We start from the raw sequence: 12,611 nt of genomic DNA on the forward strand, positions 1-12,611 counted from the left end.
ACCCTTCATCAGAAGGGTCTAGGCCCGAAACGTCAGCCTTTCTGCTCCTATGATGCTGCTTAGCCTGCTGTGTTCATCCAGCCCTGCACCTTGTTGTCTCGGATTCTCCAGCATCTGCAGTTCCTACTATCTCTGTACCTCTCTTAAATCTGTGTTTTGTCCCTTAGTCCTAGGATGCTACCTGGAAGGTTTGAGTTATAAGGAGAGGCTGAATAGGCTGAGGCTATTTTCCCTGGAGTGTTGGAGATTGAGGCTGACCTTATAGAGGTCGATAAAATCACGAAAGACATAGATAAAGGTAGATGGCCAACAGCTTTTCCCCATGGTCGGGGGGGGCAAAAGAAGGAGGCATAGGTTTAAGATGAGAAGGGAGAGATACAAAAGGGTAAAGAGAGACAATTTTTCAAACAGAGGGTGGCGAGTGGACCAGTCTGCTTGAAGAATTGATGGAGGGGAGTACAATTTTGTCATTTAAAGGAACATTTGGCCAGGTATATGGATTGGGTAGGTATGGAGGGATATGGACTAAATGCAGGCAAATAGGACTAGATTAATTGTCAAAACTGGATGGCCTGGACAAGTTAGGTCAAGTGGCCTGTTTCCATGCTGTAAACCCCTACAATTCTATCATTGTGTTGATGCAGAGAGGTTATTTCCCCTTCTGAGAGAATCTAGGACCAAAGTGTATCATCTCAAAGTAAGGAGTTGCCTGTTTAAGACAGAGATAAGAATTTTTTTCTCTGAGGGTGGTGAATCTGAGGATCTCTCAACAGAAAGCTGTTGAGGTTGGGTCATTACGTATGTTCAAGGCTGAGAAGACATATTTCTAATCATTAAGGGAATCCAGGTTATGGGATACAGGAGATGCGTGGAGTTGAGGATTGTCAGATCAGTAATGGTGGAGTGGATTCAATGGATTGAATGACCTACCTCTGCTCCTAGGTCTTATGATTTTACATCCTTCCTGAAATAACGTGAAGAAACAGAATTATTTTAACTACATTTGATTATGTCAACGTGAAAGCTATTGAACCTCTGTTACCAATTCAATGTTCAGCTCAATGCTTGTTTTGATGCTTTATGCGATTGTAACATGCTGATTAGGGACAGAGCAACAAATGCGGGCCTTGCCAGCAACACCCACGTGCCAAGCAAGAAATTTTAGAAGTAGTTAATGTCAGTGTTGCTACTAAAGTGAAAATGTCAATGATTGCTGATGATATTTGAAGATTTCACTGTTACTTCCCATTTAACCAATAAATAAGCTGCCTAGCTTCCTAAAGAATTATATATTAGTTAGCTATTTTAACACAATAAATGAGTTAATCTCTGTTGATGGCATCAAATGTTATTGATCATTACTTTCTTAGTCGTATCTCGGACACTTTTAAGCAAACACATGATTCCTGATCCACCCGTTCCCCTTTCCGCTAAGGCCGCTGGAGCTTTCTGTAAAAAAATTGCTGAGCTATTTAGCCTGGCTTTCTCTGCTTTTGCTTTGACTGCAGTTATCGTGATATACCGAGTGACGACTGTGATGTGATAGTTCCTCAGATCAACAAGCGCAGCTATGCAATCATTGTACAGCTCACGGAGAGCAGGGTTTCTGCCGAGTATGATGTACTCTCGCACAGACGGTCCGGAGGCGATTGCTTGGATAAAAGCCTTGTGGGAAGGAGGCATGTAATCCCTCATCCGGTGCAGGAATTCAGCTGTAACAAGAATTACACGTCAAATTGGATATCAAAATTGGGAACAAATTCATTAATTTTAATCATACTCCTCAGAAGGTAACAGCTACATTTGAGCAGGTTTTACACAATTTAATATAAGCTGCAATAAGGCACATTTGTAAGTTTTGCAGTCACTGCAGATGACTTTCCATAATAAAAACTGGATCGTGGGATAAGAGCACTGTGTTTAACATTATGGACCTTGCTTACCGCTCTCTTCCTCATGATGTATTCTCAAAAACGCATCAAAGGACTGCAAAGTGGAACTTTGTGCGGCACTCCCACCTGAGAAAAGCCTAGGTTTATCCCACACTCCTTCATACAATAAGCCTTCCGGAAAGGCTGGATTATCCATCCATCTGCAAATAAAAAAGTGACATGAATCATAGCACATAACATATTCATTCAACTTGGTGAGGCAACTATTTTTAACTTGGCTTTGAAAATGGTCCATGGAGTGCAATCAATTTATTTGTGATTCAAATATTTTGAAGTATCAGGCTTACTCTGTTATGTCCTTTCTCAAAATTCTGCTCAATCATATTCATATTCTAGAAGGAGACATGGATTTTAGTCAAATATGAGTCTTACCTTCTCCACATCTCCACGTGATCGTTCTGATTTTCATAGGCTGTCAAGATCACTGTTCACTATCCGTGAACAAAAAACTGCAGCTTCCCAGAGATAGCAAGAACTGCAGTTGCTGGAGTCAGAGACAATACACAGTGTAGTGTTGGAGGAACACATCAGGCCAGGCAGTATCAGAAGAGCAAAAAAAGTTGACGTTGATGTTATGTCAACTTTCCTGCTCCTCTGATGCTGCCTGGCCTGCTGTGTTCCTCTAGCTCCACATTGTTGTTTGTGACTGCAACTTCCCAACTGTCTCCACCTGACTCTTGGACTTCTGGAACTGCATGATTCAGGAATGGCACTGATATATAGCCTGTGTTGGTTCTTAAACAACCACCAGATCATCAGAAAGAAGTCTATTTCACGGCCTTCTGCAACAGGAACTTTGTAAAGTGGCCTTGCGCATTCATTGGCACGGTACTTACTACCCACCACACCAGTGCACGCAATCACCTCTTGCAGGCAGCAAGATATTCAAGATCACCATAGAAGTGGAAAGATCCAGTTGCCATGGTCGAGGTATGCACCAGCCATATAGGTACAAAGAAGGAATAAGAGCAGCTAGGGGATAAATTAAAAAGCAGAACTAAAAAAGGTAATAATCTCTGGATTACAATCTAAACCATATACTAATTGGAACAAACTGAACAAGATTAAAGAGGTAAACACATGGCTCAAAGATTAGTAAGGGAAAAATGGGATAGAATTCATGGATGTTGACACCAGTACTGAGGAAGAAGGGAGCATTCCAATGGGACAGGCTCCATCAAAATCATGCTGAGACCAGAGTCCTGGCCAATCACATAGCAGGGCTGCAGATAAGACTTTAAATTAAACTGTTGGGGGCTGGGGGAGGGGTTCAGCAGCATGGGAAATTATAAAATCAGAAGTAAAGGAGAAGCTAAGATCGCAAGTTAGTGATGGGTTTGATTGTTAGGAGAAAATAGAAGACGGGACAGAATGTGTGAATGTCATATTGTACATAGAATTGATAAAAGTGGAGGGAAATTCAATCGTAAAACAAAATTTCGGGCTTTGTATCTTAATGCATTAAACATTGGAATAAGGTAGACCAACTGACAGCAATTGAAAGGCAAATGAATACGATCTCATAGCCATTACAGAAACATGGTTCCAAGGAGATCAAAACTGTGACCTTAACATTCAGGGATATTTGATCTTTTGGAGAGACAGGAGGAATGGAAAAGGTGGCAGGGTAGCACCGTTAATAAGAAACGAGATGAGGACAGTTATGAGAGAATGATCTGGGCTCACATGGTGTCGAGTCCACATGGGTGGAGGTAAAAAAACCAACAATAGAAGGACAACATTAGGGATCTGTATACTCTTCCTACCAAACAGTAACCAATCTGTGGGAAAGGCTGCAAATCAAAAATATTAGGAACATGTGAAAAGAATAAAGAAATAATTTTGGGTGACTTTAATCTTCATGTTGATTGGATTAGTCAAATTGGAAAGGCTAGCTACAACAATGAATGTACAGAGTGCATTACAAATAGTTTCCTGTATTAGAAAGCCAACTAGGGAGCTGGCTATCTTGGATTGGATAATGGGGAATGAAGCAGGTTTAATAAATAACTTAAGAATAAGAGATCCCCTTGAAGGTACTGATCATAATATGATTGTATTTAATATCCAGTGTGAGAATGAGAAACCTGGGTCGGAAACAACTGTATTTAACTTAAATAAAAGAAATTACGATGAAATGAGGGTAGAGTTCACTGAAGTGAATGAGTGAACAGATAAGCAGGAATGACATGAAGCAAGCTGTGGCAGACATTTCATGAGGTAATTCATGTCTCTCAGCAAAAATATGTCCCAGTCAGGAGGAACGATTCTGAGAGGGATAAACCAATCATGGCTAACCAAGGAAGTTAAGGAGCGTATTAAGTTTAAAGAAAAAGCAAAAAAAGGAGGCCAAAGTCAGTGACAGCCCTGAAGACCGGGAGAAACTCAATCCAGCAAAGGAGGATGAAAAAGGACAGAAAGACAGGGAGAAAATAAACAATGAAGGTAAACTAGCGAGGAATAGAAAAACTAACAAAAAGAATTTCTTTGTAAATAACCAAGGGAAAAGAGAGATCAAAGTGAACATAGGCCCTTTTGAAAATGAATCTGGGGAGATGGGTTGAGATAATCATCAGAATCCCTATAGCATTGGAAGAGGCCATTTGGCCTATCAAGTCAACATTGGCCCTCTGAAGAGTATGCCACCCAGACCCATCCCCCACCCTATCCCTATAACCCTGCATTACCCACTGAGCCTGCATATCGCGGGACACTATGGGCAATTTAGCCTGCCCATCCTTGGACTTTGGGAGGAAAACAGAGCACCCAGAAGAAACCCACACAGGCAGTCACCCAAGGCTGGGATCAAACCCAGGTCCCTCATGATGTGAGGCACCACTGATAACCATTGTGTCACCATGCGACATACAAGGATCAGGGAAACAAGCAAACAGCAGAGGAGTTAAACAAATTGTTTTCATCAGTTTTTTACAGTGGAAGATACTTTGAAGATTCCAATAATAAGAGAATAGTAGGGAGGAATTAAGGACCATCACCATCACTGAAGTAGTAGTGCAGGACAAATTAATGGGGCACAGGGTCAGAGTCATTGGACTCTGGAGAAGTACTAGAGGATTAGAAAACTGCTAATGTGATTCTATTCAAAAAGGGAGGGAGGCAAGCAGCCAGTAAATATGACCGGAGATAGTAGGAACTGCAGATGCTGGAGAAGCTGAGATAACAAGGTATAGAGCTGGACGGTCTAGGCCCAAAACGTCAGCCTTCCTGCTCCTCTAATGCTGCTTGGCCTGCTGTGTTCATCCAGCTCTACACCTTGTTATCTCAGTAAATATGACCATTTGGTCTAACATCTATTGTTGGAAAAGCATAAAAATCAATTATTAAAGAAGTAATAGCAGAACATCTGCAAATCATAGTCAGATGAAGCAGAGTCAGCATGGCTTCCTCAAGAGGAAATTGTGTTGGACTAATTCAAGGGGAACTGATAGATGTGTTGTACTTGGGCTTCCACAATGTGTTTATCAAGGTAATCACAACAGGCTAGGTCATAAGTCAAGAAATCAGTGTTGGAGGTAGTATATTGACATGAATAGAGAATTAACTCATGGATAGGAGACAGTGAGTGGAGATAAGGCTTTCTTTTTCAGGTTGACAGTCTATGACTGCAACTGTTTACAATATATATTAATAACTTGGAGGAAAGAAGTGAATTTACTGTAGCCATATTTGCAGACATCACAAAAATAGGTGGAGAGGCAGGTTGTGAAAGGGATACAGACAATTCACAGAGAGATATTAACAGATTAAGTAAATGGGCAAAACGTTGGCAAATAGAGTTTCATGTGGAAAAATGCAAAGTTGTTCATTTTGGAAGAGAGAATGAAAGAACAGAATATTACTTAAATGTAGAAAAAGTGCAGGAAGCTGCGACACAAAGGGACTTGGGGATAGTTGTGTACAAAACCAAAAAGGTACACACAGGTGAAGCAGGTAATCAGGAAGGCTAATATAATATTGACCTTTGTTTCAAGGGTGTTGGAATATGAGACTACGCAAGTGTTGTTGTAACTGTACAAGTGGTCTTGAGATCAGACCTGGAATACTGTGAGCAATTTTGATCAGATCATAAGGTTTAGGAGCAGAATTCAGCCATTTGCCCCATCAAATCTGAACTGCCATTTAACCATGGCTGATATGTTTCTCAACCCCATTCACCTGCCTTCTCCCATAAGCTTTGATTTCCTGACTAAACAAGAACCTATCTCTGTCTTAAATGCACATGATGACTTGTCCTCCACTGCCTTCTTTAGCAATGAATTGCAGAGATTCACCACTTGACTGAATAAATTCCTCCTCATCTCAGTTCCAAAGGATCATCCCTTCACTCTGAGGCTGTGCTTTTGGGTCTTGATCTCTCTGATGAGTGGAAACATCTATGTCTAGATACAGGGCCCAAAACTGTTTACAATAGTTAAAATGTGGTCTGACCAGAGCTTTGGTCTTTGCCATGTCTGGATATGTTCATGTCCGATTGAGTGTCCAGGCAAAGTCCTGAAACATTCTTTAGGTTTGTCCATAGGGAAAAGGATTCCCATCCGTCGTAGTCATTCTGAAAGTTTCTTGGATTGCTAAGTAACTGCACTTTTGTATTCTCAGTTTGACTGAATAGTTCTTTTATGAGTTCCACCTCTTCACTCCCCATTTGCGCTCCCTTTCCCCTTTGAACACCGCCCTTCCCAAAACAATTTCCAACTCTCTCCAACCTTGCCCAATCCCAGTTCTGGTTCAGCACTGACACCTTTTCTCACTCAGCCTTCTCCCATCCCAAGTCGCACTCTGTAGGCTCACCTGTGAATTCACCCAAAAATGAGAAATTGTTTGATACAGAGGTTGAGGGAGGAAAGCAACAAAAATAATTTGCTGAGAACATGTAACACACAGCAGTTCTGCATTAAATCACATTAGGAGCTTTTGAAGATCATGGATCTGGAACATTTTTGGCTGTCAATTTGCAGGGTTTTATACTTTTGTGTTTTATATATTGCAGCAGAGAAATCTATGAAGCAGAAGACAAGGCAAGCAACATCGAAGTAGAAATAAATCCAACATCATCTTGCTGTGCTGGTTAGCTTACCTACAGTTCTTTCAGAAAGCAATATAATTATTGTATCACTTTACAGTAAATCTTTTGTATATCCTCACAAGACTTGTTACTGGAACATAAAATTGAGATCTGCTCAAGTGCTAGGGAACACTTAATTCATGAATGTACAACTCTGTTCAGTTATTTAACAGTTCGCTATAAATTAGAATGCAAAAACGTCATGATGTTCAGTTTCTCAAATGATTTGACTCAATATTACTCCATTTCATTTGCATTCGAGTCACTCCAAATAAAGATAGCTTCTGCCCAAGGTTTGGGGTGAATTCATGATATCAGAGATATAAATTTGGTCAGAGATGGCAGGATCGTGAGTCAGTGATTCCATGGGGGCAGGGAATAGAATGGTCAGTGATTGAGAAATCACAGTTATACCATGTCTCAAAAGATTTAAATTGTGAACAAGATGCATAAACTCAGCTTTTATTCCCTTAATTTTAGGACTTGAAGGATGACTCAGTTGAAGTACAGTATTGAGATTATTAAGATACATGATACAGTCAATATAGACAAAAGATTTCCAGCGGAAAGGAAGGGTATAACCTTAAAATTAGAGCTTAGCCTGGAGGGGTGAAAGAAGGAAGCAATTTTTAGTACGAATGCGCGTGGCTGTCCAGAACACAATTCCCTAAAAGTCTTTTAAGGTGATTGGAGGCAGGCAGAGGGGAGATGCCAGAGGTAGGTTGTTTACACAGAGAGCGGTGGGCATGTGGAATGCGCTGTCGGCAGTGCTAGTGGAGTCAGGTACTTTAGAGACTTTTAAGCGACTCTTGGATAGGCATATGCAGGATAGTATAATGTAGGCTATGCAGGGTAGTTTGATCTTAGTAGGACAACAGGTCGGCACAACATAGTGGGCCGAAGGGCCTGTACTGTGCTATACTGCTCTATGTTCTATGTTCTTTGCTTCCTGGGTCAATTAGAATTTTCCAAATTAAAATGTTTTTTATGCCAAGGACATTAAGTGATGTGGGGCAAAGAGGAGTAAATGGATGTTAAGGAACAGACCAACTATGATCAAAATGAATGAAAGACAAGCTTCAGGTCCTAAAGTGTTTACCTCTGATCCCATACCCACAGATTAGATACTGTCTAGAGTTTTGTGCTACACATTATTGGCAAGATGTTGGAGCATATGGGAGAATATGGCATAGCTGAAGGATGCTACTCAATATAATACAGAAAATGCAAGTATGAAGGAAGACTTGAAGAATGGGGCTTGCCATTAGCAGAAAACTCAACATTAACTGAGTACGGCAGATGCTGAACTGAAGACAGGAAACACTGGAAATACTCAAAACATCCAGTGATGTTTGAACAGGATTAATGTTTCAGGTTAATGAACTTTTACCAGAGCCAGAAGGGATGAAAATTAGATAGAGGTGGTCAACATTAAGCAGAGGTGGTTCAGAGTAGAATCAAACTGTTCTGATTGATAATGAACAGCATGAATGCAAATTTGATCTTATCGCCATTGCAGAGACATGGTTACAAGGCGATCAAAACTGTGAACCAAATATTCAGGAGTATGTGTTTTTTTGAAGGGACAGATAGGAAGAAAAGGGTGGCATTTTTAGTACAGGATGGAGTAAGTTTGATTGCAAGCAATAATCTTGAGTCGGAAGATATAGTCTTCGTCTGAATGTAGAGGAGAACCAAGCGGAGGCTTGGGGACCGCTTTGCAAAACACCTACGCTCGGTTCGCACTAAACAACTGCACCTCCCAGTCGCGAACCATTTCAACTCCCTCTCCCATTCCTTAGACGATATGTCCATCCTGGGCCTCCTGCAGTGCCACAACGATGCCACCTGAAGGTTGCAGGAACAGCACCTCATATTCCGCTTGGGAACCCTGCAGCCCAATGGTATCAATGTGGACTTCACAAGCTTCAAAATCTCCCCTCCCCCAACCGCATCCCAAAACCAGCCCAGCTTGTCCCCACCTCCCTAACCTGTCCTTCCTCCCACCTATCCCCTCCTCCCACCTCAAGCCCCACCCCCATCTCCTACCTAATAGCCTCATCCCACCCCCTTGATCTGTCCGTCCTCCCTGGACTGACCTATCCCCTCCCTAACTCTCCAGCTACACTCACCTTTACTGGCTCCACCCCCGCCTCTTTGACCTGTATCTCTCCTCTCCACCTATCTTCTCCTCTATCCATCTTCCATCCACCTCCCCCTCTCTCTTTATTTATCTCAGAATCCCCTTCCCGTCCCCCATTTCTGAAGAAGGGTCTAGGCCCGAAACGTCAGCTTTCCTGCTCCTATGATGCTGCTTGGCCTGCTGTGTTCATCCAGCTCTACACCTTATTAATAAATGATGCCACAGTTTGAAAAAAATCCCTTCAGAAACAGTGGCCATAATATTGTGGAATTAAGCATTCATTTTGAAAGGGAGGAACTTGGGTTGGAAACAACCATGCTCAACTTAAATAAGGGTAATTAAAAAGGCAGACCTACATGGGTAAGTAGTTTAGCAGCAAAAATGGTTGAGGAACCATGGCAGACTTTTAAGCAAATGGTTTATTGCTCACTGTGAAGACATATTCCAGTGAGGAATGTGTCATCATAGTCTTAACAGATCATATGGCTGTTGTCTCATTACAGAGAGACGACTGGTGGTGGTTTAACCAGAGGGTCACCATGTCTCAGGTGAGGAGGGAGGTTGAAAAGTAGAGTCCTTAATGATAAACTCAGTCAGTCCATGTGGGAACTAAACCCATGCTGTTGGCATGACTGTATCACAAACTGGCTGTCCAACCACCTGAGCTAATCAATCCCCAGAAGAAGGATTATTGGAAAGGGATAAGCCAGTTATGGTTAAGCACAGAAGTTAAGGATAGCATAAGATTGAAAGAAAAAAACGTACAATGTGGCAAAAAACCAATAAAAGATGACCAAAAATGAAACAAAGAGACAAAATAAACTTCAAGGGTAAACTTGCCAGTAATGTCAAGACTGACAGCAAGAGTACCTTCAAATATGAAAAGGAAGAGAGAAGCCAAAGTGAACATAGGCCATTTGGAAAATGATGCTGGGGAAATAATAATGGGAAACTAAGAAATTGGAGAGGATTTTAATAAATATTTGGCATCAATCTTGAATGCCTCATTTGAACTTGCCTTCACCACATTTCCAGGCACTCCATAAAGACAGGAACAGAGAGGCACATGAGGTTAGGATTACTGCTTATATAAAGAATCAATATTCATGTGGACATGTTGGGCTGAACAAGCTGCTTGTGTGTTGCACTTGTACTTAATGGAAATCAGACATTGTTTAGGAGTGAATACATACCCAGAAAGAAAGAGTCGAATTATTCCATAAAAAGTTTCAGGATCCACGTGCTCTGGGGAAGAGACAGAGAAACAAATTCTATGTGATAAAACAAACCCAAGATCAAATGAATCCATTCATGGAATAAAATTCATACAACCAGTTGCTGAACTTTAGATTGAAGTTTGATTGTGGCCTGGCACCAAACTGGAATTGTTGTGCACTAAAGTTTTGTGACAGAGCAGCATTCAAATAAACTGTTATTTATTATTATTTGAACTGAGTATGCAGTTCAGACAGACAAGCATGCAGAAGTGAAATAAAAGCTGTTTTACACTGAGAATAAATTCTGAAAATAGCACCAGGGAATTCTGATGCCCATCATTCAACATATAGGCTAAAGCCCCTAGGTCTCCCTGTTCATTCCTTCCAGAGAAAGCTCAAAGGTCACCTGCCAAACCCTTCAATATGTCTATCTGTCAGCAATGCACCCACTATCCTTTGCATTTTTTTTAAAAAATCCATTGCTTTTCCACACATTCTAATGAAATATCATTATGAACTTACTATCCATCTTCTTCAAAGATTGATTCATCTTCCTAATTGATTCAGCGATATCGTGCAAAGCGTTTTTAATTGCATCATCATCATATTTCAGTATTGCTTCAGTTGCAATGGAAATAGCCTGTGGAAGGTGATAATGTAACATATTATAAATTGAAATAAACATATATGTTTTGATATCATGAAGCTCTTTTCGAATGATATCCATTGTGGCTAAGTTGATAGTCCTCTCAACTGAGTCAGCAAGTTATATGTTCAAGTCCCATGCCAGAATATGAACATACAAAGCTGACATTCCAGGGCATTACTCACAGAATGCTACATCTTTTAGACATTAAACCACTAATAGGCAAAAGTAAAAGATTCCATGGTCTTCTTTTGAAGAGCAGGTGTGTTATCTCTTGTTAACAATGGATCCAAGTTAATATCACCAAAACAAATTTGGTGCTCATTATCACATTGATCTTGAGAGTTTTCGGAGCACAAATTTACTGCCAAGTATCCAACATGACAACAGTGACTAGATTTGGAAAATACTTCTTTGGCTGGAAAGCACTTAAGGGCAGCTAATTGTTGTGAAAGGTGCCATATCAATGCAGTCCTTCCCTTTCCTTTGTCATTCCTCCCTTCCTTCCTTCCTCTCTGTAATTCTGCTGGGTCTTATGATGGATGTCATGGAAATTGTGACTAGCATAATTTCATGTCTGCTACAGCAGAAATTTAGCAATTTTAATAAACATTCTTCCAGTTCAGCGCATGGTGACAAATTGAGAATCTGAATAACCTAACCTGAGAAGTTAAGTAAAAAACCCATCAACTGTTTTCAAATGATGTGAGCTTGAACTGCAGCAAAATATTCCTTCAAGTAAGAAGAAAGCTACTGTTCAGAATCGATCATTAGGTAGCTTTAGTACTGTGCCTGATCGATGAGATCAGATACATTTGCAAATGAAATGTGTCTGTGCAATTTCCTGGCAAGTCAACTAAATCTTTTGGGTTGAAAAACAAGCCCTTTATAAAGTATTTGTTTAAATTAACCATAACAGTCCCAAGTTTTCACCAAAATTAGTGTCTTGATTTTTGCAGAAAAGAATTAAAGTTTTGAACCAAATAACCCTAATTTAGACCATACTAAAGTATTACTATGGTTGCTTGCATTTCCTTGGGGAACATAGAGATACATATAAATCACAGAAGGCGGCCATGTGCACAGTCATCCCTGTGTTAGCTGTCCAAATAGTGCAATTCATCAAGTGTAACTCAATTGCCTTTTCCACCTAGCCCATATAATTCAGAAAATAATCCTGTTCCCTTTTGAACACCTCAATTGAACCAACCTCCATCATACTTTCAGGCAGTGTGTTACAGATCTTTACCACTTGCTGAATGAAAACATTTCTCCTACTGCCTTTATTACTTCTTTTTCCAATTACCTGAACCAATTATTCTAGATCCTCCCATCAATGGTGGAAATGAACCTGAGACCAAATGAATGTCAGAGTATAAAAATACTTCAAAGACAGAGACCATAACATGGTAGAATTTAGCAGTCATCTTGAAAAGAAGAAATACAAACAGAAATTGCTGGAAATGCATCTGTAGAGAGAAATCAGAGTTAACATTTTGGGTCAAGTGACCCTTCCTCAGAACTGATGGAGATATCTATGATCCTGGGTGGATTCAAAACACGAAGGATG

At 40.6% G+C, this 12,611-nt stretch overlaps 1 protein-coding gene across 2 annotated transcripts in view; it reads right to left on the reverse strand.

The window, feature by feature from the left end:
* Window positions 1-86: 86 nt before the first annotated feature.
* Window positions 87-12,611, reverse strand: part of ido1 (indoleamine 2,3-dioxygenase 1) — a 47,717-nt gene continuing 35,192 nt past the window's right edge. For both annotated transcript variants that reach the window (XM_048618758.1, XM_048618759.1), the window contains exons 8-11: window positions 10,918-11,035; window positions 10,372-10,423; window positions 1,944-2,092; window positions 87-1,712 (exon numbers count right to left, since the gene is read on the reverse strand). In XM_048618758.1, coding sequence (XP_048474715.1) covers window positions 1,342-1,712; window positions 1,944-2,092; window positions 10,372-10,423; window positions 10,918-11,035 — 690 coding nt within the window. In that variant the 3' untranslated portion in view covers window positions 87-1,341. The remainder of the gene's footprint in view (window positions 1,713-1,943; window positions 2,093-10,371; window positions 10,424-10,917; window positions 11,036-12,611) is intronic.

This window comes from Rhincodon typus, chromosome 40 (assembly GCF_021869965.1).
Source record: "Rhincodon typus isolate 14 chromosome 40, sRhiTyp1.1, whole genome shotgun sequence".
Taxonomy (NCBI): Eukaryota; Metazoa; Chordata; class Chondrichthyes; order Orectolobiformes; family Rhincodontidae; genus Rhincodon; species Rhincodon typus.